The following is a 23,995-nucleotide window of genomic DNA, read 5'->3' on the forward strand; positions in this document are numbered from 1 at the left end:
TTCTACGTTTCCCATAAGAACCCACACTGCCTCCCGCCGGTCTGGCGGTATGAACGCACAGCTGTCCGGTGTTTTTTGGGAAACATAGTAAGCTAGCTAAGCTAATAGCGACAGTCAACGCGATGTGTTTTCAACTATTTATTTATTAAAGTGGCGTTTGGATTTGACCGAATAATACCGGACACAGTAAGTTGAATATAATAATGCATATCAGCAATGTGTCACTGTCATATTAACCTCAGCGTTTGCTGCGATGTAAACTTCCGATGACTCTGGCTAGGTTAGCTCCAAAAAGCTAGGAGTAGCCTAGCTTAGTTCGCTAACGTGTTTTTGTTTTTTACAGGGAAATAAATTGTTTTCTTATTTGGTCGGTGCTGATAAAATACCTTCCAGTCCGACTTCATTGTACTCTCTCAAATACAGCGTGTGGTATTACTCAATGGTTAACACAAATGTAAGAAACACGCTGCTTTAACTTTGTGTTGAGAAGTGTTTGTTCGGCTACATGATGACAAAGACGTCCCCATGCTAACTCTCTGAGCTTTGGCTCGATTATGTAAATAAACATTTATATCCGACGACCCCGGTGTCATATATGCGCAAAGGTAGACTGCACACACTTTTACTTTAATGTACAACCCGTTTAGACACACGTGGTTTATTAGTTTTTACAGTTTTTTCCCCACAACTAAGTAACACCTAGTTTATTATATGCAGGTAACTTTCTTGACATTGAGGTTGGTATTAACTGAGAATCCATGAACATCTTTAATGTCTCTTTTAGGTTTTCTATTCAACCCCGTGATGATGAGGGAGGCAATGGTCCATGAAGACTTTTGGATACACACAGAGTGGCGTGTCCACAGAGGACATCATCAAACACTGGAGCACAGATAACCCCTCCAAACAAGTCAGTATCTTATTTACTGTATTTACTGGTTGCTACCCAATCCAGGCATCTGCTTTGGAATAGTCGTGTTTACAAAAAGTTCCTCTGAACTACAGCCAGACTAAATATGCTTATTTGGCTGAGGATCAGACTGGGCGTCTCGTCTGCTTGCTTTTATAGTTTCCTAACAAAGTACGAGCCGTTGTGAATGCCAACTCCCGACTCTTTTTGTTGTGTATGTGAAGGTGTGTGTGTTTTTGGGAGCGGTGGGGTTGCGAAAGGTGACAGCCGAGTATTCCAGAGAGACGTTGGTCGGAGACAGCAGCCTCTGTAAGGTAAACAGGATCTCCTCCTGAAGGTCACGCGAGGTCCTTGTCAAGGACCCCACAGACAATACTCTGGGTATTATTAAAGGAAGCAGCTAAGAATAGAGAGGACACAAGCGAGGTGGGGGGGCTCTTGTGTTGTTTGGGTTAAACCAGCCAAAACGGAACATCATCCTTCAGAAGAGTGACTCCTCAAGCTTACAAGCTGGGTGTGTCACACTCACTGAAGGCGAGAGGTTGACGTTGGTGGAGGGTTTTATCAGGCTCTGATGTACAATCGAGGCGAAGGAGTAATTGTGCAACGCTATTGGTGGTTTTATGTATGGAGTTACTGAGTTTTACAGTAAGACACATTTAAATACTTTTTGATTTTTTGTTAAACTAAACTTACACTTGGAATTATGTCTGTGATTGTTATTTGCTTTTGTATTCTACTAACAAATTTGATGAATAAGGCAACTTGGACTTGATGCTGGTGGCCAAGAGTGCATGTGAGGTTTACAAAAAAAGATTTATTCCTAATTATGGTCGGTCAATACACATAAAACTCTTTATCAAAGTGTAATTTATTTCACAATCTTAATTTCACAGTCTTGCTCATTGGTTTGTAACATTATTCATCATTTTGCCTAAAGCACTAAGCAACATTGAAGGGATTGATGCTGTGGAATTGCAAAGTCTCAGTTGGTTGTCAGGTTAGTGATGTGTCTAAGTTTGCAGAAAAACCAACCTCAGTACCTGCAATTCCAATGCATCTCTGCAATATGCTGAATCAGCACCAGCATGATTTCTGCCTCTAGTGATGCATATTTTAAATAATGTCCATATTCAAGTATTGCCTTTAACTATTAAAGAGTACTCTGGTATTTATAAAAAGAGGTCCTGGATTGCCACCAAATTTATAATATTGGTGTAATCTTACACTTCTCTACTCGATGTTCCTGCCATCAAAACTGCTTGTCTGTTTCCCAGGGGTCTTAAACTCACTTTCTCTATGAAACTGCAGGTGAAAGTTACATACAACTCAAAATAAATGTCCAAAAGTCTGTATAAATTGCACTATGGTTACTTTTAACATCTTCTTTTACAATCGTAGTTTATTTCCCTCCATGATGGCTTGTACTCTGCCTCAACCAACACCAGCTCACACAAGTTCTCTCCTTCCAGTAATCCTAACAGGAGCATATGTCTAGACCCCATTTTTGCATGGAGCTATCTATACTCCTCTCCCCAACATCACTTATGTTCCTGCTAGCTGTCATTCTGCCTGTTGAGATTAAAAAGACAAACGTTTGATGGAAAACATCTAGCATTATATGTAGCTCCTTAAACTCGTCATTCTTCTCCATGAAACTGTTCACATGTTGATAGAAGTTGTTTCCCTTGGTCTGTCCAGAAGTTAAACTTTTGTTAAAAAACAGATCAATTTGTATTTAATTTTCATTAAATGTGTTTGATTTCTACAGAAAAAAAGTATTAATATTGATGTGGATTGTTCATGTGTATACATTAGGGCTGCTCAATAATGTTAAAAATCATAATCATGATTATTTTTAATTGATACTGTGATCACAATTATTCGACACGATTACTCATTGATTGAACAACATCTGGATCACATGCATTTATCAAACTTAAACACTTTTAACACATTATTAAATAACACTTAACACATTCTGAATCCGAACACTTTGAAAAACAAGCAATCAATGAAAATAACAAGTAAAACACATCAACATGTAAATAATTACAATATATTATAATACATAAGATAATAACTATTTAATTGAGGTTATAGCGATGTATTCTTGTGGCCATAATATAACAACATTCACTTTGAAACATTTACCACACATGACAAAACGAAGAAGACACGGCATGCGGCTCAGTAGTTTGTAGGAAGCCCAAATTGAATATTGAAACATGATTAATTGCAGAGTACTTCATTGTGTATTTGTTACATCAGTTTTACATACTTAAGCATCAGAAGAGAAAATGTGAAATCAGTACATGCCTGCTTATTAGGGAGCCCTCCCTCCCAATGAAAATCTGCTCATAGATTTTTCTTGATTAAGCCAATTGAAAATGATTGTTCCATTAATGTTTCCATTTATTATGTTTATAGCTTGCATAAACTTTCAAGCAGCATTAATCCTTCATGGGGACACACCATTAATCCTTCTCTACAATTTTAAAGGGACTAAATTAAAATGGCAAACAAATAATGTAGTTAATATTTTATTAGCTAGTTTGTTAATTTGCCAAAACCTTAGAAATGCTATTTCCAACATGACACCTCTCTCTGAAAGCAAGATTAATTGTGTCTGTTAAACAGCTGTTAAATCAATAACATGCTAGACCACTCACTTAAGTCAATCAGGTAGTTCTTTGTTACAACAAGCAGCGATCACTATTTCATTACTCCTGGCGGCCATCAAATTAACCATCTACAATGTTCTGATGGATGACCTTGTTAGTTAGCAATGTAGTATTGATTTGTGGTTGTGTTGTGGTTCAGGTAAAGGCGATTGAGGCCCAAAGGAGAGTGAGCTTTTCATTTTGTAGGGCTTTATAATTCAGTGTATTACTATAATCAGTTATAATTCTGTCATTATCTGTTTTTTTCCTTTTTTACTACAGATAAATCATGATCCCCATCACTGAGCTGCGGTACTTTGTGGACACACAACCAGCCTACCGCATCCTAAAACCATGGTGGGATGTGTTCACCGACTACATCTCCATTGTTATGCTTATGATTTCTGTGTTTGGAGGGACACTGCAGGTAACCCAGGACAAGATGATCTGTCTGCCCTGCAAATGGGTAGTCAATCAGACCTGCAAGAAGAACTTCAATTCTACCATCGCCACTTCATTATTCTTGGAGCCCAAAGGGATCCAGTATGACCTGGATCGCCACCAGTATAACTACGTTGATGCTGTATGTTATGAGAATAGATTGCACTGGTTTGCAAAGTACTTTCCTTACCTAGTATTACTTCACACCCTTATTTTCCTAGCTTGCAGCAACTTTTGGTTTAAGTTCCCACGGACTAGTTCCAAACTAGAGCACTTTGTATCCATCCTGCTAAAATGCTTTGACTCCCCATGGACAACTAGGGCACTGTCTGAGACAGTGGTTGAGGAGAGCGATCCCAAGCCAATGAAAATGAATGGCTCAATGGACCACAAAGAGTCAGTGATCAGTGAGGACGTTGAAGCAAGTGTCCCTATGCTCCAAAGGACAAAAACACGCTTTGAGCAGGGCATTGTAGACAGAACAGAAACAGGGGTTTTGGATAAAAAAGAGGGCGAACAGGCAAAAGCCCTATTTGAAAGAGTGAAGAAGTTCCGTATACATGTTGAAGAAGGAGACATTGTGTATAGACTCTACATCCGCCAGACTATTATCAAAGTAATCAAGTTTATTTTGATCATCTGCTATACAGGGTATTACGTGCATGACATAAAATTTAGCGTTGACTGTTCGGTAAATATAGAGAGCCTTACAGGTTACAGCGTGTATCGTTGTGCTCACCCTTTGGCTACACTTTTTAAAATATTAGCCTGTTTCTATATTAGCTTAGTAGTGGTGTATGGTTTGATCTGCATGTACACCCTTTGCTGGATGCTCCGGCGCTCTCTAAAGAAGTATTCCTTTGAGTCTATACGGGAAGAGAGCAGCTACAGCGACATTCCCGATGTGAAGAATGACTTTGCGTTCATGATGCACATGATAGATCAGTACGATCCTCTGTACTCAAAACGCTTCGCTGTGTTCCTCTCTGAAGTAAGCGAGAATAAATTGAGGCAGCTCAACCTCAACAACGAATGGACACTGGACAAGCTGAGGCAGAGGATTACCAAGAACTCTCAGGAGAAGTTGGAGTTGCACCTTTTCATGCTAAGTGGCATTCCAGACACAGTATTTGACCTTATGGAGCTAGAGGTCCTCAAACTGGAGCTAATTCCGGATGTCACCATCCCCCCGATCATTGCCCAGCTGGTCAACCTACGAGAGATGTGGCTCTACCACACACCGGCCAAAATTGAAGCTCCTGCATTGGCTTTCTTGCGTGAGAACTTGAAGTCTCTACACATAAAGTTCACAGACATTAAAGAGATTCCTTTGTGGATCTATAGTTTGAAGAATCTTAGTGAGCTTCATCTGACAGGGAACCTCAGTGCAGAGAACAACCGTTACATCGTCATAGATGGACTACGGGAGCTCAAGAGGCTCAAAGTTCTTCGTCTGAAGAGCAACCTCACCAAGCTACCTCAGGTGGTGACTGATGTGGGCATGCACCTCCAGAAGCTTTCCATCAACAATGAAGGCACCAAGCTGATGGTTCTCAACAGCCTGAAAAAGATGGTGAATCTGACCGAACTGGAGCTCATTCGCTGTGATCTAGAACGCATACCGCACTCCATCTTCAGCTTGCACAACTTGCAGGAGATTGATCTGAAGGACAACAACTTGAAGACCATCGAAGAGATCATCAGCTTCCAGCACCTTCATCGGCTTGTCTGCCTTAAGCTCTGGTATAACCAGATTGCCTATATTCCCATACAAATTGGCACACTGACCAACCTGGAGAAACTATACCTGAACAGGAACAAGATTGAAAAGATGCCCAGCCAGTTATTTTATTGCCGCAAGCTGCGCTTCCTGGACCTGAGCCATAACAACCTCACCTATATTCCTTCAGACATTGGCTTCCTGCAGAATCTTCAGTACCTGGCAGTGACAGCCAACAGGGTAAGGACTTAACTGTTTCCAGCTTTTTTTATCCATGTTAGTTGTTGTAAAATCATTTATAGTTTTTCAGCTGCTCAAATATTGATTTGTCTGTCTTATCCCAACACCTTCCCCACTTTGTAATATAGATTGAGAGTCTACCCAATGAGCTGTTCCAGTGTAAGAAGCTTCGCACTTTGAACTTGGGCAACAATTGCCTTCAGTCTCTGCCATCGCGGTTTGGAGAACTGACTGCGCTGACACAGCTGGAACTGAGAGGAAACCGCCTGGAGTGTCTGCCTGTGGAGCTGGGCGAGTGCCGACAGCTTAAGAGAACTGGTATTGTGGTGGAAGAGGACCTTTTCAACACCCTGCCCACAGAGGTCAAGGAACAGTTGTGGAAAATTGACAAAGAGCAGGCTTGAACAGGTCTGTGTCTCTGAGTGAGAACAGATACTGACAAGTCGAGTCCTGACACTGGAAAAACGCCTAAAACGTCCCAGAGGGATAGATGAAACAGCCTGTTGGCCTGCTGTAGTGTACTGCTAGTAAGGTTGGGTATCAAGATCCAAGGGCAGTTTGGCACAACCAAAATACTGATAGCTTCTTATTGTTCCAATATTCTTAACTGTGCTGTTGATTCTCTGGCCATGCCATTATGACCTTGTATTGATGCTTTTTTAGCAATAATGTAGCCATGACATTTTGATCAAGGGCATGTTTACATTGAACGCCTCTTTCTTGCGGTTGAGAAGTTTAATTATGCAAAATTTTGGGCAAACTGTGTTCTGAGAAAAAAAAAAAAAAAACCTTGAAAAAAGGTCCACTGTTCCAAAAAGCTATAACATCATGTTCTTGTTTCATGAAAATGAAATATGTCAAGTACCTTTGTGTTACATATGAGATAGAAAGGTCTTCTCTTAGACCTCTCTCTCTTATTTTATGAGCATGGATTGTCAAATTCAGCCATCATTTGCTCCCCTTATATCAAGAAGTAACAAACTTCTTATTCTATCAAAAATAATTATGACTCATGACTGTCAAATATTTACTTATATTATTTAATATACCCTCTTCTGATTGTAATCTATTACGTTTTATTCATGGGATGGCGATACCAATCACTACACATTCACGTTAGTAATCCTCTAAGTTGGATATAGATGAAATGCATATTCCTAGTTTTTTTAACTCTCCAACTGTAGTCCAGGAGCGTCCCTACATGAAAGATAACTCAGGGTAGTCATAGTTTTTCTACTGTAGACGGAGGGCATGTATGGGTTTTTAGTTCTGGGTGGAAGTGAGAGGGTCACTAAGGAGACTGTTATTAGTGCGAGTACTGTGGAGGCTGGTGATTTGTCTTTGGTTGGCTTGAGTCTTGGTAGATTACAACATGTGGAATTAGATGAGACTGCACAGTCCTTGTATGGAACACTTTTGGCAAAGTGAAGAGGTTGATGGCCTCTTTCTGGGGAAATACTTTTAGAGTGTTTGACTTGAGGAAAAGCAATTACTCTACAAAATGCTACCCAGTGGAAAAGTTAACAAAACATCACTGCACCGTGGATATATTAGGGGTCTTTCTTATTGGAACATAGATACCCAATCCTTACTGCCAGTATGCTAATCAGAGGAAACTGAGCATAATCTTTAATGGCCATGCTGCGTCTACATTGTTTGTTTGTACTAACTTGCACAAAAAAAATGAACAAGACAAGGAAATGTTTTTGAATGAGATAAGCCATGTCTGTCATATGAACTAAACTCTTTTGTTTTTCTTCCTTTTATTTTAACACAGGATCATACTTTATTCAAATTGAAAAGAAGACTCTTAACTATTGGTTTTATGTCTGAAACTGATATAACACTAGATATGTTTTCTACCCTTCTTTTGAATTTGAAGTACTGGTCTACTTATTTGCCCTGATATATGACTTTGACATGCCTTTTATGTCAAAAATGTTTCCTGGCCGAGAATTAATTTCAGTTTTATGTTTGTACTTGGATAGGTGAGTGTGAGATTACAGCCATTTTAATCTAATAATATTTAGATTATAACCTACTATATCCTTAGTTAATGGTGGAATTATTTATGTTTCTTTATGTCAAAGAACATTGCAATACGGTCCGAAATGGCTATATTCGAACTTCGAGAAACTAAAATTTTAGCTTTTAATTTGAAAGGCTAAAAATATTTGCAAAACAGGCTGCTATCCACATATAAACAAAATATTGTAATTCTTAAAAAAAAAAAAAAAAAAAAAAAAAAAATATCAATGGAAGAAGCATAAAGAAATATTTTTGAGAAGAGCCATGGCTTTCAGGTCGGTTGCCTTAACTTTGATTCACACCTGTTATGTCTGTCATTTTTATTCAGTTCAGTACGATATATTTGTGTTTTGTTGCAGATAACTGTCTTTAAAGCTGCACTACACTCCTACAGTATGTGGACTTTTCACAAGTGGCCATACATAACACTGGTAATACATTTAGGAAATGCATATGATGTGTTCAAGGTGATAAATGAGTCCATCTTTTCTGTTGTAAGCACACCTTGTGACACTGATTGTGCTAACTACACTTTTTATAAACATCCACCCTGGTGCAGTTTTAACCTTTTTAACCAGTGTTGCAAAGAACTGCTGAAACTACTGAAGAGTGTGGAAGTCAAATGGGCCATAAAAAAATAATAGTTTCATTTATCCAGTACATTTGTGAAACTGAAATTGAGCAGTTCTGTTTACTGACCGAAGCTTGTTTTGTCAAAGGAAGAGTTTTTGTTATTAAGGTTGTTGTTTTTTTTTTTCCATAGGGCTCTTTGTGCCAGATCCACTCACCTCCTAATTAAACAGGTCTTCTGATTCTTCTCCGTTATACTTTATAACTACTTAAACCAATTCTTTCAAACTTGTGGGAGCTATAAGGATCATGTGTGTTTTTGTCTTTATTACATTTTTCTTGATTTTTATTTCCTGTCCCTTAGGGGCATCCATACCTTTCTGATCAGGTCATCTAATTACTGATGTTTTTTTTCTTTGGTTCTTTTTGTTTAATACCTTTGCCTGGGAGTGATTTTTCTACACTGGTGTTTTGCCACAGTAAGCAGCACGATGCTGAAAATGTGATAGTGAAAATCAATGCACAGCTCTGATTTAGCACAACAGACAGTGGGTGTCCTTGTGTTTGTCCCATAAAGAGAAAATAAATGAATGTTTGAATAAACATAACTAGAAAACTTTGACAGTAGCAATATAAACTCCATTTCCTGGCTTGGAAAAGCACGGAGGTCATTTAAGCTATGTCCATTCATTTTAGGAACATGTTTAACTATGCCCTATTGTGCAATATTGCCTTTTATTTAAACTACGTAAAGGTTCATAGTTCTGTTTTCTAACTTGCATGGGCATTCTTTTGTCACACTGATTTGACTTAGATGATGGGGAAGTGTTAAGTCAGATAGTCTAAAGGAAGGTTTTGGTCCTATAGAATGCTTTTTGCACTTTAGCACCTCTCCAACAAGATGCATTTAAGTCAATGGAAATAATCATGTATTCAACAAGTGTTTTGTATGTTTCTGGTATGAGAAGGTTCTGCCTAATGACTGCCAGTCATGAGATTAAAATGTGTTGTTTTCTTTGGAGCTTCCCATTAAAAGATTAATTCACCTTTATGTGTTAGCTAGAATTTTAAAACAACACCCAGAACACCTCAGCAATACAGCACCGATTAAGACAATCAACTCTTCTAATTAAGAGAAAACTTGTGTCAAATGTAAAGGGTTGCAGTGAACACTGCATTGAAATGGTCAGTACATTAAAAATAGTTTGTGTAGGTTGCTAGAAAATTGGTATGAATAAGTAGATCAGCTATTTGTGTCACAGTTATTGTTTATCCTGTTTTTTTCCGTATTTACCCTGATTTTTATCATCTGACAGCTATAAGTATCAAGTCAAACTAAATTTCTCAGGAAAACCAGCTAGTAGTCATTTCTTTTATGAGTTGATTACCTATTTTTCTTATATCTGGTATTTTTTTAAAATTAATTTAAACAGTTGTTTTATACAGTTACAGTTTTATATGCATTTCTATACATTCTTTTCTAGTTTGGTGTATTTAATATTGGCTGCTGGTTTCAAACTAAATGTGTTTGTGTTTTTAAAGAAACCACTTGGTTTTTACCTTGATTTGCCATTTTTGTCAATAACCATATGTAAATGACACTGCATTTCTTCCCAAGATTCCTGTCATCGCTGTAATTGGCACAGAAGAAGTGTTTGAGTGTTAACCATGTGTATGTATGTTGGGTGGAACACTGGCTTACCCCCCCTTTTTTTCCTTCTTTTCTGAAAGTAATTTTTTAGGGTAAATATTATTTTTCAGTGTTAAACTCAGATCCGATCATGAACTATTTTGACTTCACAAAATGTTTAGTTCCCAAAAGTTTTCCACTCATAAGGAACTCGTCTGTATTGAAATAAACCATGTGACAGTATTATGTTTGAACATATGTCCTATGCTCTCCTGCACAGCATCCACTAGAAATAATAAAATTTGACTTGGTCCAGTAAAGTTGTCTTGGTCTCTGTTGTATGTTTTATTAACCCAGTTGTGTAGGATGTTGCTGGGTTGATAATGTATTTCTGCTAGGGTAGCATACATATTAGATGGCCTATTAGTTGCTGTTATGTTAAAATGTATAGATATGTATATATATATATATATATGTATATATGTTCAGAAGTGAACATATAAATAAAAATAAATAAAAGAATATCACAAGTAGAGGACGTGTAATTTGAAGAACACTTGATGAAGTAGGTGAACCCGGAGCTGACTGAATAAAAGAGTATTAATTAACACTACTAAACTAGAGATGAAAGTCTTTGGAAAGCTAGTAAGGTAAATTCAGCCATGTCTTGAAAACAAAACACTATTAATTGTCTGCATATGCTGTTATGTTCATGTTAATTTTTTTACAAAGATTTTCAAAAATGCCGAAGTCGGTCAAAAATGAGCGTGAATTCATTTTGCGGAACCTTTTCTTCTCGGCGACGGCTTTGCTGCAGCCACACGGACATGTTTCGCCGACGCACCTATTCGTAGAGGCAACGTTTGAAATGGTGACTGTATTATAAAACATTTCCACTAAGATTATTATTATTAAGAAAGAAAAAAATAGGTCTAAATGTGTGTCAACTCTTAAGTTGGTTTGATAAATATATAAATAGCCCTAAAACTTTTCTTGTGAGAACTTGTTACATATTTCAGCCGGGGCAGCATGATGCTAAGCTAACTGTGAAACAGTAATGAATGGCGCTTATCACAACAATAATATTCTCTTACTGATGATATTTCAACAGGCGGTTACTCTTCAAACAGACCTGGGAGATATAAAAATTGAATTGTTCTGTGAGAGGGCTCCGAGATCATGTGAGGTGAGTGCACTTCACAAACATTTACATCCCCTTAATATGTTATTTTAACACCTGTGACTATAACATGTGTTGTTATAACATGTGTTGTTATAACATGCTTTAATACATACTGCTTGCCTCTAAATGTCAATGTTTTTTTGCCTTTTTACAGAATTTCCTCGCCCTGTGTGCCAGTGGCTTCTACAATGGCAGCGTCTTCCATCGAAACATAAAGGGTTTTATGGTTCAAACTGGAGATCCTACAGGTACATGTGTTGTTGCACTCACGCTCATGAGATGTCAGAGTATCTCGTCTTCACACTCCTGTTTTTTGTCACCTGTAAATTGATTACACCCTTCAGGCACAGGAAAAGGAGGAACGAGTATATGGGGCCGCAAATTTGAAGACGAGTACAGTGAACACCTGAAAGTAAGCGGGCTCTCGTTTGACGACCTCCATGAAGAAGTTCAATCTCATATTTCAAATGGGTTCATTGTCACGTCGTCTTCGATTAATTCATGTTCTTTCTTTTTTTTTTTTTAACAGCATAATGTCAGAGGAGTGGTCTCGATGGCAAACAACGGCCCCAACACAAATGGCTCCCAGTTTTTCTTCACATATGCCAAACAGCCCCATCTGGACATGAAGTACACAGTGTTTGGAAAGTATGCAACATTTTTATGGTTAAAGGGTATTTTTATTAAGTAGGAATATTTTTAGTTACATAACAAAGGGATATTTTTTATACACAACCAGCTACATTTGACTGAAAGAGCCCATATTATGCCCTTTTTGGGGTTTGTATATATAATCTATGTACCTACTTTTGTACGTTCACAATAGATAAAGTTTGAAAAAAGTGTCTGTTTTCATGTACTGCTCCTCCTTGCTCCCTCTACGCTCTGAGTCCGTCAGCTACGCTCTGCTGTGCCCACACTGTTAGACCCCACGTGGGCCAAGTCTGCTCTGATTGGTCTGCCGATCCGCTCTGTCGTTATTGGTCAGTTTCTCAGCACGCTTCTCGGAAATTTCAACATGAGCTGCAGGGCTTGCCACAACGAGCCAATGGGCTTAGATCAGTGATCTCACACTGACTATGACGTCAGACTGACACATTTTTATCGAGGGGGGCTAGAACAGAGCGTTACATGCAGCTAATGCTGCAGCTAACAGGAGGACATAGGAGAAGCTGCGTTTCTGCGGACTTTGAATTTTTGCACATAGATGTGCCTAAACATGCACAGGACACTTGGAAAACACACTAAAGGGCATATAAAACCAGAAAAAGCAGAATATGGGACCTTTAACAGTTATCAATGGAATTTAATGTTAAATATATAAGTAACTGCAGCTGTGGTTGTTGCTTTTCTTTTCAATATGTAGGATTATCGATGGCCTGGAAACTTTGGATGAACTGGAGAAACTGCCGGTCAATGAAAAGACATTCCGACCACTCACTGAAACCCGGATAAAAGATGTGACGATACATGCCAACCCTTTTGCTGGATAGACAGCTTCCTGTCAGATATGCAGATGGGCCTTTGACCAATGTAACACGTATTCTCCGTACACTTCAAAGAATATAAAATGCAGCATTTTTAGAAAAGGATAACCTTATTTTTAAATATCATGTTGCCAAGTCGCTGGTGCTGATGGACCAGTGTCAGGAAGAACCATGCAGCAAAAGTTGGGGTTGTAATATTTACAGTCTATGGTTGTACTTCAGTTTCTAGCTAAATCATCTGATGATTGATTTTAGTAAATGGTTTGCATCCCCATTGACTTAAAGTTTCAACAAAGCCTTTTTTCAGGAAGAAGTAGAGTTTAGCCTTTCCTTTACACTTGATTAAAGAAAACAGGTCTGGTATTATTCTGCTGTTTGGGATAATGCTTTTCAGATTCTGATATGTAAATAAGCTGTCAGTGTTTTGTACCGAATAAAACTTTTACAATAAATATATTCCTTTTGCTTTTTGTATGCCTAATTGAAAGTGTCTCACAAATTCATAGTGACATTTTCTGGAGGTGTGTTTAAAGGTCTGGGACAGGGTTGGACAACTGGCGGCCCCCATCAACCCTCAACGTGGCCCTCAGGTCAATTTTGACATATCAATAAATTGGAAACATGAAGAGAAGATGACAAAATCTGCCATGAAATAGTGAAAACCAGAAATATGTCCATAATAATATTTGATCACTGGTATATGTTGAGATACATTTGAGACATAATCGACTGTAATCGTTTTTTGTATTCTACAATTTGGCCCCTCTGGCGGTGAGAATTAAATGAATGTGGCCCCTTTCTGTGACCAAAGTTGCCCCATCCCTGGTCTGGGACATGAGTGGTGTAGTCAAATAAACTACAAATCGTTATGTACCGCATGCGTCATATTGCGTCATCACTGGTGGACGAAACACGCCGCACTAAACTGAATCATGGCTGCAGAAGATGCATTTAAAGTACGTTGACTTACTTGCATATGTTATACCGGTGTTTAATTGTCGTTCTAAAATTGCTTAAATAATTGGCAAGTATGTTTATGGCCTATTCACATTCTGTTCATGGATATATTGGTAACTCTAGCTCGTGTGTGTATGTGTTTAGGTGTCTTCCCTAAAGGGGAAAGTGACCCTGATAACTGGAGCCAGCTCTGGTATCGGTGCAGGTACGAGCGTCCTGTTCGCTAAACTGGGAGCTCTGTTGGCTCTGAACGGCCGCGACGTGGAAAATCTCCAAAAGATAGCCAAACAGTGCACCGACAGTGGAGCAGAGGAGGTAACTCACACTCAACATCACTATAATGTGACCAAGTTCAGGAAACATGTAACAGTGCAGACATGTTGACACTGGACCAAAGTTCCTATGTAGTTCTGTGTGGACAAATAGACACCTGAAAATGAGGACAACGTCTTTTCACCTCTATAAGTCAAAATGTAAATAAATTGGTTAATTTTTTTTACATACTTTTGCAGCATGGGTTGTTAACAAATGTTATTACATGTAGATGATATAGAGTATCCATTTTTTAAACCAGCATACATGAACTACTTCATTTGAACACATGCAAACAATCTTATTTTATCATGTAAATACTATAAAGTGATTTGTTTAGTATAAAGTTTCACATGCCTGTGCAAAAATGCATGTTAAGTCAGAGCATAATAAAAGCACCTCTGTGTTTAGCCCCTGCTCGTTCCTGGAGACCTTACAGATGAGGAGACTGTGAAGAAAACAGTGGAGCAAACTGTTGCTCACTTTGGACGGCTTGACGTCCTGGTCAACAGCGCCGGTATCCTGGCCATGGGCAGCATCGAGACGACAGACCTGACTCAGTATGACAGAGTCATGAACATCAATGTAAGGTAGGATTTCAAAAAAACAATCAAGAAATAATTGTGCCAAATCTACTAAGGTACGTAGTGTTCTCAAGCCGGGATATGCCCAATGGGACAGCTGTTAAATATAGTGTTGCATTTTAAGTTAGCTGAAGTCATTCATAGATGAGTTATGTACTAACAAGGACTTAAGATGGAAAGTGTCATTTTATATTTTTTAGGTACAGCACCTATAAAAACTAGAATAATTTGTCTGCTTTTTTTCAATTGATGTTCAAAGTTAAATAACAAATGTTCAGAGTGGCAATAATTGATTGTGAAGAGGTATTTCTCTGTTAATTGTTAAGGGTTTTTTTTATCGCACAGCAATCCTTTCAGGGGGATCAAGACCCCTCGACTTATATCCAAGTCCTGTTCACCCTGCTGGGGTTCCATTCTGCGATCAACAGCCCGCTCACTGTACATTATCCCGCTTATAATACGGCTAATTACCTAGGAAATGCATAATTAAAAACAAAATATTGATTGGGAAATTATTTTATTGATTTAAAAATGATTTTATCATCAGCAACATTAGATCCATACTATAGCACTATTGAACTAGCTAACCCATATGAGTAAGTGGCTGTTGGACTGATTCTGCTATTATCATGCTGAGCATGTATCTAATGTACTAAACAGACTGAAGACTACAAGTACTTCCTCAAAAGATTGCCATTTAAGTGCATGTTCAGTCATCTTGGTTATCACCATTTGTTTCATATTTCAGATCGGTGTACCACCTCACTCAGCTTTGTGTGCCTCACCTGATCAAGACCAAAGGCTCCATTGTCAATGTATCCAGTGTCAATGGACAGAGAGCAGTGAGTGTTAGCCAGCTGTACACTAAACAACACCCGTTTACACCTTGCATTAACATCCCTCCTGGTGTTCAGATCACAGGGGACAGCTTCAAAACTAGACACCCCAATGCGTTCCTGATGACACGTTGAGATCCGATCCCTCACGCTGCACACACAGGTGGTTTGTTCACATTGGTTTGGTAGTGTAAATGCTCATTTGTCCTGGGCCACATTAAGGACCACCCGATCAAGGGACATCATTTGCAGTAGTATTCAAAGTGTGAATGCTCTTAATCAAGTGCTGCCCCTTGTGATCAGATCACTGAAACCACATGTTGATACCAGGTGTAAACAGGGCCACAGATGTTCCCCTACATTTGTTCCTCACTATTGTCTGATCCTCTGTTTCCTCTGTTGTTTGCTCTTTGTAGTTCCCTGGTGTGCTGGCATATTGCATGTCCAAGTCTGCCATTGATCAGTTCACACGTTGTATAGCACTTGGTAAGTGAGACTTTTTTTTTCTTCACACACAGTTTGCACAGAGCCTTAAATGTCCCAGTATAAATAACAGGACTCATTTGTTTTATATACAGAACTTGCATGTAAGCAGGTCAGAGTGAACTCTGTCTGGTAAGTGTGTTTACTGTAAACCGTATGGAGTCTTCTGTGTTCAGTCATTGACCTTAATACAAACTTATTAATCAAATCAATCATATGAGATGTTTCTGATGTTAATTACCATTTGTGACGGCCTAATGTTGTAATGTTGTTCATGCTGCATCTCTTCAGCCCTGGTGTGATCATCACAGACGTCCACAGGAGAGCAGGACTAGATGACGACCAGTATGCACAGGTAACACATCAAGTCACTAAAACTGACCTGTCCCTTTAGAGATTCTGTACATGAGTGTTGGACTCCATGTTAACATCCTAACATGCGATTATACAAATAAAAGTGTTAATGACATTGGGCAAATACCCATTTTCTATAGCAGAATTCTACAAATTATTTTGGGGAAAACATATTCTCATTCGGCTCATCTTTACTAACAGTTTCTTGCAAAGTGTAAGCAGACCCACGCCCTCGGTCGACCGGGAGAGGTGGATGAAGTGGCTCACAGCATTGCCTTCCTTGCATCTGACGCTGCCAGCTTCATCACAGGAGTAAACCTTCCGATTGACGGGGGCCGCCATGCCATGTGCCCGAGATAAGACCATGTATGGTGTGATTCAGCAGTCTGCTAATATAGTGCTTCAAAACTCCCAAGTCTGCCTGTGGTTTTGTATCAAATAGTGTTGCAGTTGAAAGAGTCTCCTTGATGTCAGTAAAACTGCTCGGAGGGGAACTTTTGTTCGGAAAAAACAAGGTCTTACTTCAAAGAGACAGTTTTACTAAGTGTTGTTTTAACAGTGGTAAAAAAAAAAAATGGTGTCTTAATTTATGTGAAGGGAGCTCAAACGCACTGCCGTTGTTTAAATGCAATTATGTTTCCTCACTTTGCTGTGAAGTTGTGATGGAAAAATATGACAGCTGAAGATCAACGAAAGGTTTCAGACTTTTATTATTGAATTACCTGGAGAGTCATCCGACTTCATTCACACAGCATTGAATGTCTGTATGGAAAGAAGGACTTTGAGTACATGTAGAATGGTAGTTTTTTGTTGTGTATTCTAAGAAATCCTCTGAGTTTATTGATTGGTGAAACCAACCATTGCTGCACTTTTGAATAACAATTGATAGACAGTAAAAAAAAAAAAAAACGGATGATATTGTCCTGAAATACAGCTCATTATCTAAACAGTTGAGTTAAAACACACAGGCCGGAGAATCCTTAAAGCTCAAAAAAGTGTTACAACTGACGTTTATACCTGGTTTTCAACTGGAAAGCTTATAAGAATTTAAATAAAATTTAAATAGAATCAATCGTAAATAATAAAGGTTGTATAGTTATAGACATTTACATTAAGAGAGATCTGCAGATGGTACTAAATATATTGAAAAAGTTACAATTCTTTCTTAAAAATGTAATTTAAAAAAAGTAATTTAATGGATGTAGCCTTTGTGTTTATTACTTGTTTTACAGTCTTCCCTTTTTTTGGTAAGATTTAGCTTTTGTTGAGAGCTGACAAGAGTTTATCACACGAGTTCCACTGTTGCAGCACCTTCTGTCACCTCTGCTTCACCCATGACTAAAGGACATCAAGTCTTCTTGTTTTGTTGTGAGATGAGAGGCGCAGGACGAGGTAGCATCTGGTCACACTTCCACTACAGACACGCTTCGACTTACTTTAACATGGAAAGCACCACACTGCAGATGTTTGTGTGAAGAAATAAAATGTATGAACACAGCTTCTTTCAGCACTGTATAGTTATCAGAGTCTCAAGAAGACATAGCTGGGCAGTGCTCCTGTGTGTGTGAGGCACACTGTATACCTGAATGAGTGATGTGTTGTGAAACTGTATATGCCTACAGGCTGTGGAACAATAACAATCAAACTTTATATTACAATATACAGCACATATACATGTATAAATAATACTTCAACATTAGAATAGGAATCATTGCATCTGCAGAGGGAACAGTTCCATGTTTCTGTACAGATCTCTTTAAAAAAAAAAAAAAAGTTTTGACAAAATCGCCCATCAGGCCGTGAAGAAATTATGGTACAACATGGCCCGAGAGATGACAGAATTACAGCTCCATATGACTTCTTTCCACACAGGGCCTTCAGGTCTTGTGTCACTTAAACAAGTCTCTGAGAAAGAAGCTTATTATATCTTATTGTTTTCCATAGGCTGATTAGTGCTTGAAGTCTTATCTCTGTTTGTTCTACTGGGACTTCTCTCTGGCGCCCCCCTCCCCCCCTCCTGTTTCTGCAGTCCAAGCATATTTTGTGGAGAGAAAATGGGGGTAAGTTTACTCTGGAATCCACTGAAGCATGAGTCTCCCTCATGCGTCTGCCCACCTTCACTCAGTCACTCCACTGAGTAGTATTTTCACACCACGCCTGCACAGGGCTTTATAAGAAGCACACAGGTCCAACCTCCAGGTGAAAGCTCGCTCCAGGCTCTGTGTTGGGAAGGTCGTACACATCCACTATGGGGAGTAAGTTTGGGTCCTGGGTCTGGAAGACGAAGTGGGTCTGATGCCAGCGGCCATCTTTGATCTGAAAATCAAGGTTGTATGATGTCACATGGTGTGATTTTGAACTAACTAGCCATGAAGATTGTTTTGATTTTGTATGCACTTTAAAAGGATTTGAATGAAAGCAGGATTTGATTTGTTGTAATAGCAAAAAAATGCAGCTAAACATTTTGAAAATTCAATACCGACTTGCCTTTTCACAAACAATCCCCCAGTTAGTTTGAATAATCCACAGACGTCTTTGCCTGACTTCACTTGCTTTTGAAACTACTTTCTGTCTATGGATTAGTCAGAAGAACGGGGACACTGCCATGTGCATGTCAAACTAGATTCTATTAACTGACAGTGTATTGGGTTGTGGGCGAGTTTATATCACAAACAGATGTCTTAAAAAGCTTGGTCAAATAAAACCAAAACTATCTGCTGAGCCAGATACCACAGGAGGTAACTAAGAACAAATGTTGTAAATGTTGTGGGGTAACTTTAGAGCTAGGACAGGACAAGGCACAGAGCACAGAAAAAAGTTACAGTTCAAAGTTTACTTTCATGTTGTATCAAGTTTTGCAATCAGTCCACTAATAGAATTATAAAAGATTTAAAGGTGTTTTGGATAGAGTTATGTGGAGACTCAATGAAGTCTCTACGCCTGGTTATGAAAGAGTTACAGCACAAAACACACAGCCAAACCACAATGTGTTGCTTTCATTATTAAAACACTGATAATTAGTGAGTTACAGAAGTGATTTTCTTCTTTTTTTGGTTGTTGCTGTGGACAGAGCCAGACTAGCTTTTCCCTCTATGTTCCAGGCTTTATGTTAAGCTAACTCTTCATTGGCTTCCTCTCAATACTTGGAGATTCCCCGTGTAGTTGGGTGACTAAATCTGAATGTTAAATTAACATTGATTTTAATTTAAAACAGCTGTTCTTAAACCAACAAACATATATATTTCCAGTATTTCCCAAATATTAAAGTATTAATTTAACTGTGATTTCATTTAGAACCTAAAGGGTTTACATTAAAGCACTAATCAGAATCCATGCAACGTGATAATGCATACCCAGCAGTCATCCTTTGGAATGTGCGGCTCCAGGAGGTCTCCTGCCTGGATCTTCTCCCCGGTCCAAGCCTTGAAGCTCACAGCTCTAGATGAAGGTTGCAGGGAGGGTCCTGCTGCCCACACAGGGGTGTTGAGGCAGTGAATGGTGACATGCTGCACAGCCTCGGTGCTCAAAAGATGGATGAAGTTCATCTGGATACGTCCCACTCCTATTTCCAACTATGAAGAAAGAATACAAGTTTCTCAAATAATCACAATCAGGAAAATGAGCTTGTGTTAATGATCATGTTGTTCACCGACATTTAACGTAAATGATAATAACTGAACTCAGATGTTGTCATCTTGAAATTGATTATTAAATATTAGAGTTGGTAACAGACTAATCAGTTGTTCATTATTTCATTTAACTAAAGAGAGTTTCGAGAGCTTTACTTGAAAACTGAGTGGGCTTTAAAACGTGACTTACCCAATAGAGCTAAATGGGACACCTCAAGATTAATTACAATCTCTATCCATAAAAACACCTAACGTTGGAAGAATAGCTCTGCACTGTACTTGCTATAATTGATCACACAAACATCATTCAAACCAAAGGTTTTATGTTTATTGAGACATTCTTTCCTAAAAGACAACATGAGAATATTATCCCACTTACACAATCAATCATGAATTTAATTAACAACCACTGTCTGTAAAGTCAGCTCCTGAAGTGATCTTAAGTATACATTTGACTGATAGTTCTGTCTCGATGAGGTACAGGGCTAAATGTAAAAACCATACCTTGGATACTGTGATGGGTTTCAGGCATGTCTGTCCTCCTCCAGTGAAGTTGCATGTAACCTCCATGGTGTCAGCAGCACAGCCGAGGTTCGGGTCGATCCAGTAAGTTCCTGTCGGGGAAAAAAAGGGCTCCTGATGAATGTACACAGTGAATATTTGCACAGTAATCACTAAAGGGTTGGACTTTCTCCTCACCATCATGCATCCTCTGTTCACAGTTGTAGAGATCTCGGCAGATTCTTGCAGGATTGTCTCGGGTTCCCAGCGGGTTTTTCAGACTTCGGATCAGAGTGCTGAGGTGCTGCAAGGTCTTGAGGACCTCTGTGCCCTGGTCTAACATGGGCATGTCCATGATCTGACACAAGATGTAAAAAAGATGTTAAAAAAACCAAAAAAAAACATTTTGACAGACTTAATTTTTTTTCTAGCTTGTTCTTGTGTGTTCAGACTCTCCGACATAAATGAAAACCAACATAATCATAACAACGAACTTTGCTCTTGATCCAAACTAACCTGTGGCCTCAGTGCAGCATTGGAATCAATAATGACTTTGAAGGCGACACCGAGAGCCTCGTTTTGCTATCAAAAAAGAAAGCAAGACAAGAAGTGAACAACAGCTATCGTCATGTTTTACTTTTAACTGACATGTTATCTAAAAGGTACTTACAAGTGAAAGAATGCTGGAAAGACCCTGAAAACAAAAAAAGAAACCTGTATTATACTGTGTGTAGTTTTTTTTTCTTCACTTCCCTTTCAGTGCAACAGCCACTCAGTGTTTGTGTTCAGGAAGAGTTCTGTAAATCCTAATCACACTGTTGGTTTGTGTTTTCCTCAAGTGTCACTCAATATGCAGATATGCACATAAACAATAATGAATGCACAGGAAATGAGGCATGAACGCACAGGAAATTAGGCAGAAAAGAAGAGCCGCCGGCTAACTGATTTTTGAATGAGATCACAGTGGAAAACAAGCTTCTCGCTCAAAAGTTAGATAAATCACTTAATAATTCATGTAATATGCTGACATTTTAGCGAGGGTGGAGATGCATATTTTCCATGCTCATTACACTATACCCACAGCAGAGTCTAGTTCTTGGTGCAAGTACTAGATCTGAACACCTCGTGTGTCATCAGATCCACCAAGAGTCTGGACTGTTTTAAGGATAAACAGCAAATGAGAGGTAAAAAAAAAAAAAACACTGCTAATGATGGTGGGGACACAATCTAACTTTTGTTTAACCTTGTTAGGTCATTCTAATAAGATAACAAATGTATATACAAATCAAATGATCAAACTCATAAACATGGCCAACTGCTGTTCATGGCTTCATAAAACCATAGAGAATTTTTTGGCATTCTTTTTGCATTGGAAGACTGATTCTTATGATAGACAACATTTGGAGCTCCACCTGCTGGCTGCAGTATTGGTCATAAGCTCCGCCTCCTCCATGTTAACAGCTGGGACAAGGGCTAAACTAGAAATTTAAAAAACAATAATTTTTTCAAACATGATCTCTGTTGTTATAGTTAGTTCTTATCGTTAGTTCTTATCATGCTTATTTATGTCAAAGTGTTGATTTTTTGTACAATGTAATTTAAATTTATCTGACGATGAAAGAGTTTAAAGCCTTGATTGACAGCTCTTTTAAACAAAAGCGGCTCTAGTTGTGCTGTGATTAAGTGTCTGATTCAAACCGACATAAGGATTTGTTTGATAAATGTGTGTTTTGGTCAGCGAAAGGGGCAGGACGTCAATAGTGGGGCTCCATCAACTGATCCATACAACTCCTGTCCCTCAGATGACATCACCAGCGCAATGTGTCGGCCCTCATCACGTAAGGTAGTTTGGCCTCATAACTGCTGTAGGTTGAGACACGTCGCCAATATTTATATAGAGTCAATAATATTATAAAGAGACAGTTGTGTGCAATTAGCCTCTAATTCAGCTCTATATCTTTTACCAGGTATACTTCTCACTTCATTGTTTTCAATGGTCAAGATACTGAAATCAATAGTGGATTGAATGGAAAGAAAATCTGTCATTCTTTCCATGTGTACAAAATAAATAATGGAGTACTCACTGGGGGTCCAGGTGGTCCACTGGGGCCTGAAGAGCCCTGAAAAATTGAATTGCCACATTAGGCTTCACATTATATAGAGCTTGGCCTTTATAGAAGATGATAAAGTAGTTAATTCATCCCTTCTAGTACTGAGCAGACCATAGGCCTGCACAAAGAAAAATGATTAAGCTACACAAGTGAGTAATTACTTACTCTTGGTCCTTGCGACCCCTGTTGGAGATGAAAGAAAAATAAATCAATATTCATAAGTGAACAATGCCACAATGAGACAATAGGTTTGAGGGAAGACCAGATAGTATTCCATCATGTGAAGAGCACTATTGCCTTTCTGCTGTATGTGAATTGTAGTCCTTCCTTTCAAGCATGCATACCTACACAGCCGATTCTATTTCCATGCAGCAACCCTAAACATGAATTTTGGCATTTTAGGAGTGAATAGCGCATTATGTCTTTGAATGAGGGCTCAACAAACCTCTTAAAAAGCTTGAGACGAGCATGCAGCCAACATTTATCACCCTGACAGGAATTCCACAGCAGCTAAGTGTCACTGTGAGTGTAACAACAAACAGCAAAGCACAATAGGAAATGAAAAGCGCTGTGGGCAAAGAGGCTGAGTGGTGTGCTGTCTCCATACTAAGTACCCTATTCTGTGCTCACAGTACAGACAGAAAAAGGATTCATCAAAAACACCGTGCCACGCACCGTCTCTCCTGGACTTCCTTTGTCACCCTGGGGTCCCTGATGGAGAGAAAGGAGACAGAGGATCACTCCATCACTGCCAGAAAGCACAGAGACATAAAGCTCAGCAGTTAGGATGAGATATGAGATACATACTGGGTGACCGCTGGGGCCGATGATGCCGACGGGGCCCAGAGCTCCCTTCATTCCCTGGGAAGAGGAGGTATGTTAGTTACTGAGGACACATGTGATGGAGTATCTGATCAAGAAGTTCATATTTGTCATGTGAAGTTTGGATTTAGGGCACTTCAATTATCTGGAGTATCGCACTTAGTTGCCAACACACATTAATCTTCATCTTACCATCAAACCACGGGGTCCTCTCGGTCCCTGTATCCCTGCCGGGCCAATGTCTCCCAGGGGCCCCTGGAAAACCCAAAACATTTTTTTAGGGTGGTAGGGGTAGATTTAACCTATATGAAATCATCAATGACCTCTGTGACTTCTGTTGTCCTTGGGTAAGACATTTTATGTTCAAAAATGAGGTCAGCTGCCATGGTAAATGCTTAACAGCCATTCAACATAATATATCTTACTCAATGACAACAGAAGTCAACAAAGGTAATAGTATTTGTTGGGTGTAAATTCTCTGTGACATTGATATTTGACCACCAAAATGGAATCAGGTTATCCTGAGGCCCAAGT

General features: G+C 39.0%; 4 protein-coding genes across 5 annotated transcripts in view; 3 read left to right on the top strand and 1 right to left on the bottom strand.

The window, feature by feature from the left end:
- Nucleotides 1-37: 37 nt before the first annotated feature.
- On the top strand, nt 38-10,522 carry lrrc8ab (leucine rich repeat containing 8 VRAC subunit Ab). The gene is made up of 4 exons (XM_061038412.1): nt 38-186; nt 785-910; nt 3,856-5,974; nt 6,103-10,522. Exons 3-4 carry the CDS (start codon nt 3,863-3,865, stop codon nt 6,376-6,378), a joined length of 2,388 nt encoding a protein of 795 aa, XP_060894395.1. The 5' UTR covers nt 38-186; nt 785-910; nt 3,856-3,862; the 3' UTR covers nt 6,379-10,522.
- Nucleotides 10,523-10,944: 422 nt separating this feature from the next.
- Nucleotides 10,945-13,328, top strand: ppil3 (peptidylprolyl isomerase (cyclophilin)-like 3). The gene is made up of 6 exons (XM_061039057.1): nt 10,945-11,073; nt 11,314-11,388; nt 11,540-11,633; nt 11,730-11,797; nt 11,915-12,033; nt 12,752-13,328. The coding sequence occupies exons 1-6, from the start codon at nt 10,945-10,947 to the stop codon at nt 12,876-12,878; spliced, it is 612 nt and encodes a 203-aa protein (XP_060895040.1). The 3' UTR covers nt 12,879-13,328.
- A 391-nt stretch (nt 13,329-13,719) lies between these two features.
- zgc:101858 (uncharacterized protein LOC449555 homolog) lies at nt 13,720-16,809 on the top strand. Its single transcript, XM_061038416.1, has 8 exons — nt 13,720-13,828; nt 13,974-14,144; nt 14,553-14,731; nt 15,474-15,567; nt 15,978-16,047; nt 16,140-16,176; nt 16,336-16,399; nt 16,600-16,809. The coding sequence occupies exons 1-8, from the start codon at nt 13,805-13,807 to the stop codon at nt 16,756-16,758; spliced, it is 798 nt and encodes a 265-aa protein (XP_060894399.1). The 5' UTR covers nt 13,720-13,804; the 3' UTR covers nt 16,759-16,809.
- Nucleotides 16,810-17,090: 281 nt separating this feature from the next.
- Nucleotides 17,091-23,995, bottom strand: part of col27a1b (collagen, type XXVII, alpha 1b) — a 68,911-nt gene continuing 62,006 nt past the window's right edge. For both annotated transcript variants that reach the window (XM_061038413.1, XM_061038415.1), the window contains exons 51-61: nt 23,654-23,716; nt 23,447-23,500; nt 23,315-23,350; nt 22,805-22,822; nt 22,613-22,648; nt 21,199-21,222; nt 21,045-21,110; nt 20,727-20,886; nt 20,532-20,641; nt 19,752-19,970; nt 17,091-18,714 (exon numbers count right to left, since the gene is read on the bottom strand). In XM_061038413.1, the coding sequence (XP_060894396.1) occupies nt 18,568-18,714; nt 19,752-19,970; nt 20,532-20,641; nt 20,727-20,886; nt 21,045-21,110; nt 21,199-21,222; nt 22,613-22,648; nt 22,805-22,822; nt 23,315-23,350; nt 23,447-23,500; nt 23,654-23,716 (933 nt within the window). In that variant the 3' untranslated portion in view covers nt 17,091-18,567. The remainder of the gene's footprint in view (nt 18,715-19,751; nt 19,971-20,531; nt 20,642-20,726; nt 20,887-21,044; nt 21,111-21,198; nt 21,223-22,612; nt 22,649-22,804; nt 22,823-23,314; nt 23,351-23,446; nt 23,501-23,653; nt 23,717-23,995) is intronic.

The sequence above is a fragment of the Labrus mixtus genome, chromosome 5, assembly GCF_963584025.1.
Source record: "Labrus mixtus chromosome 5, fLabMix1.1, whole genome shotgun sequence".
In the NCBI taxonomy this organism is placed as follows: Eukaryota; Metazoa; Chordata; class Actinopteri; order Labriformes; family Labridae; genus Labrus; species Labrus mixtus.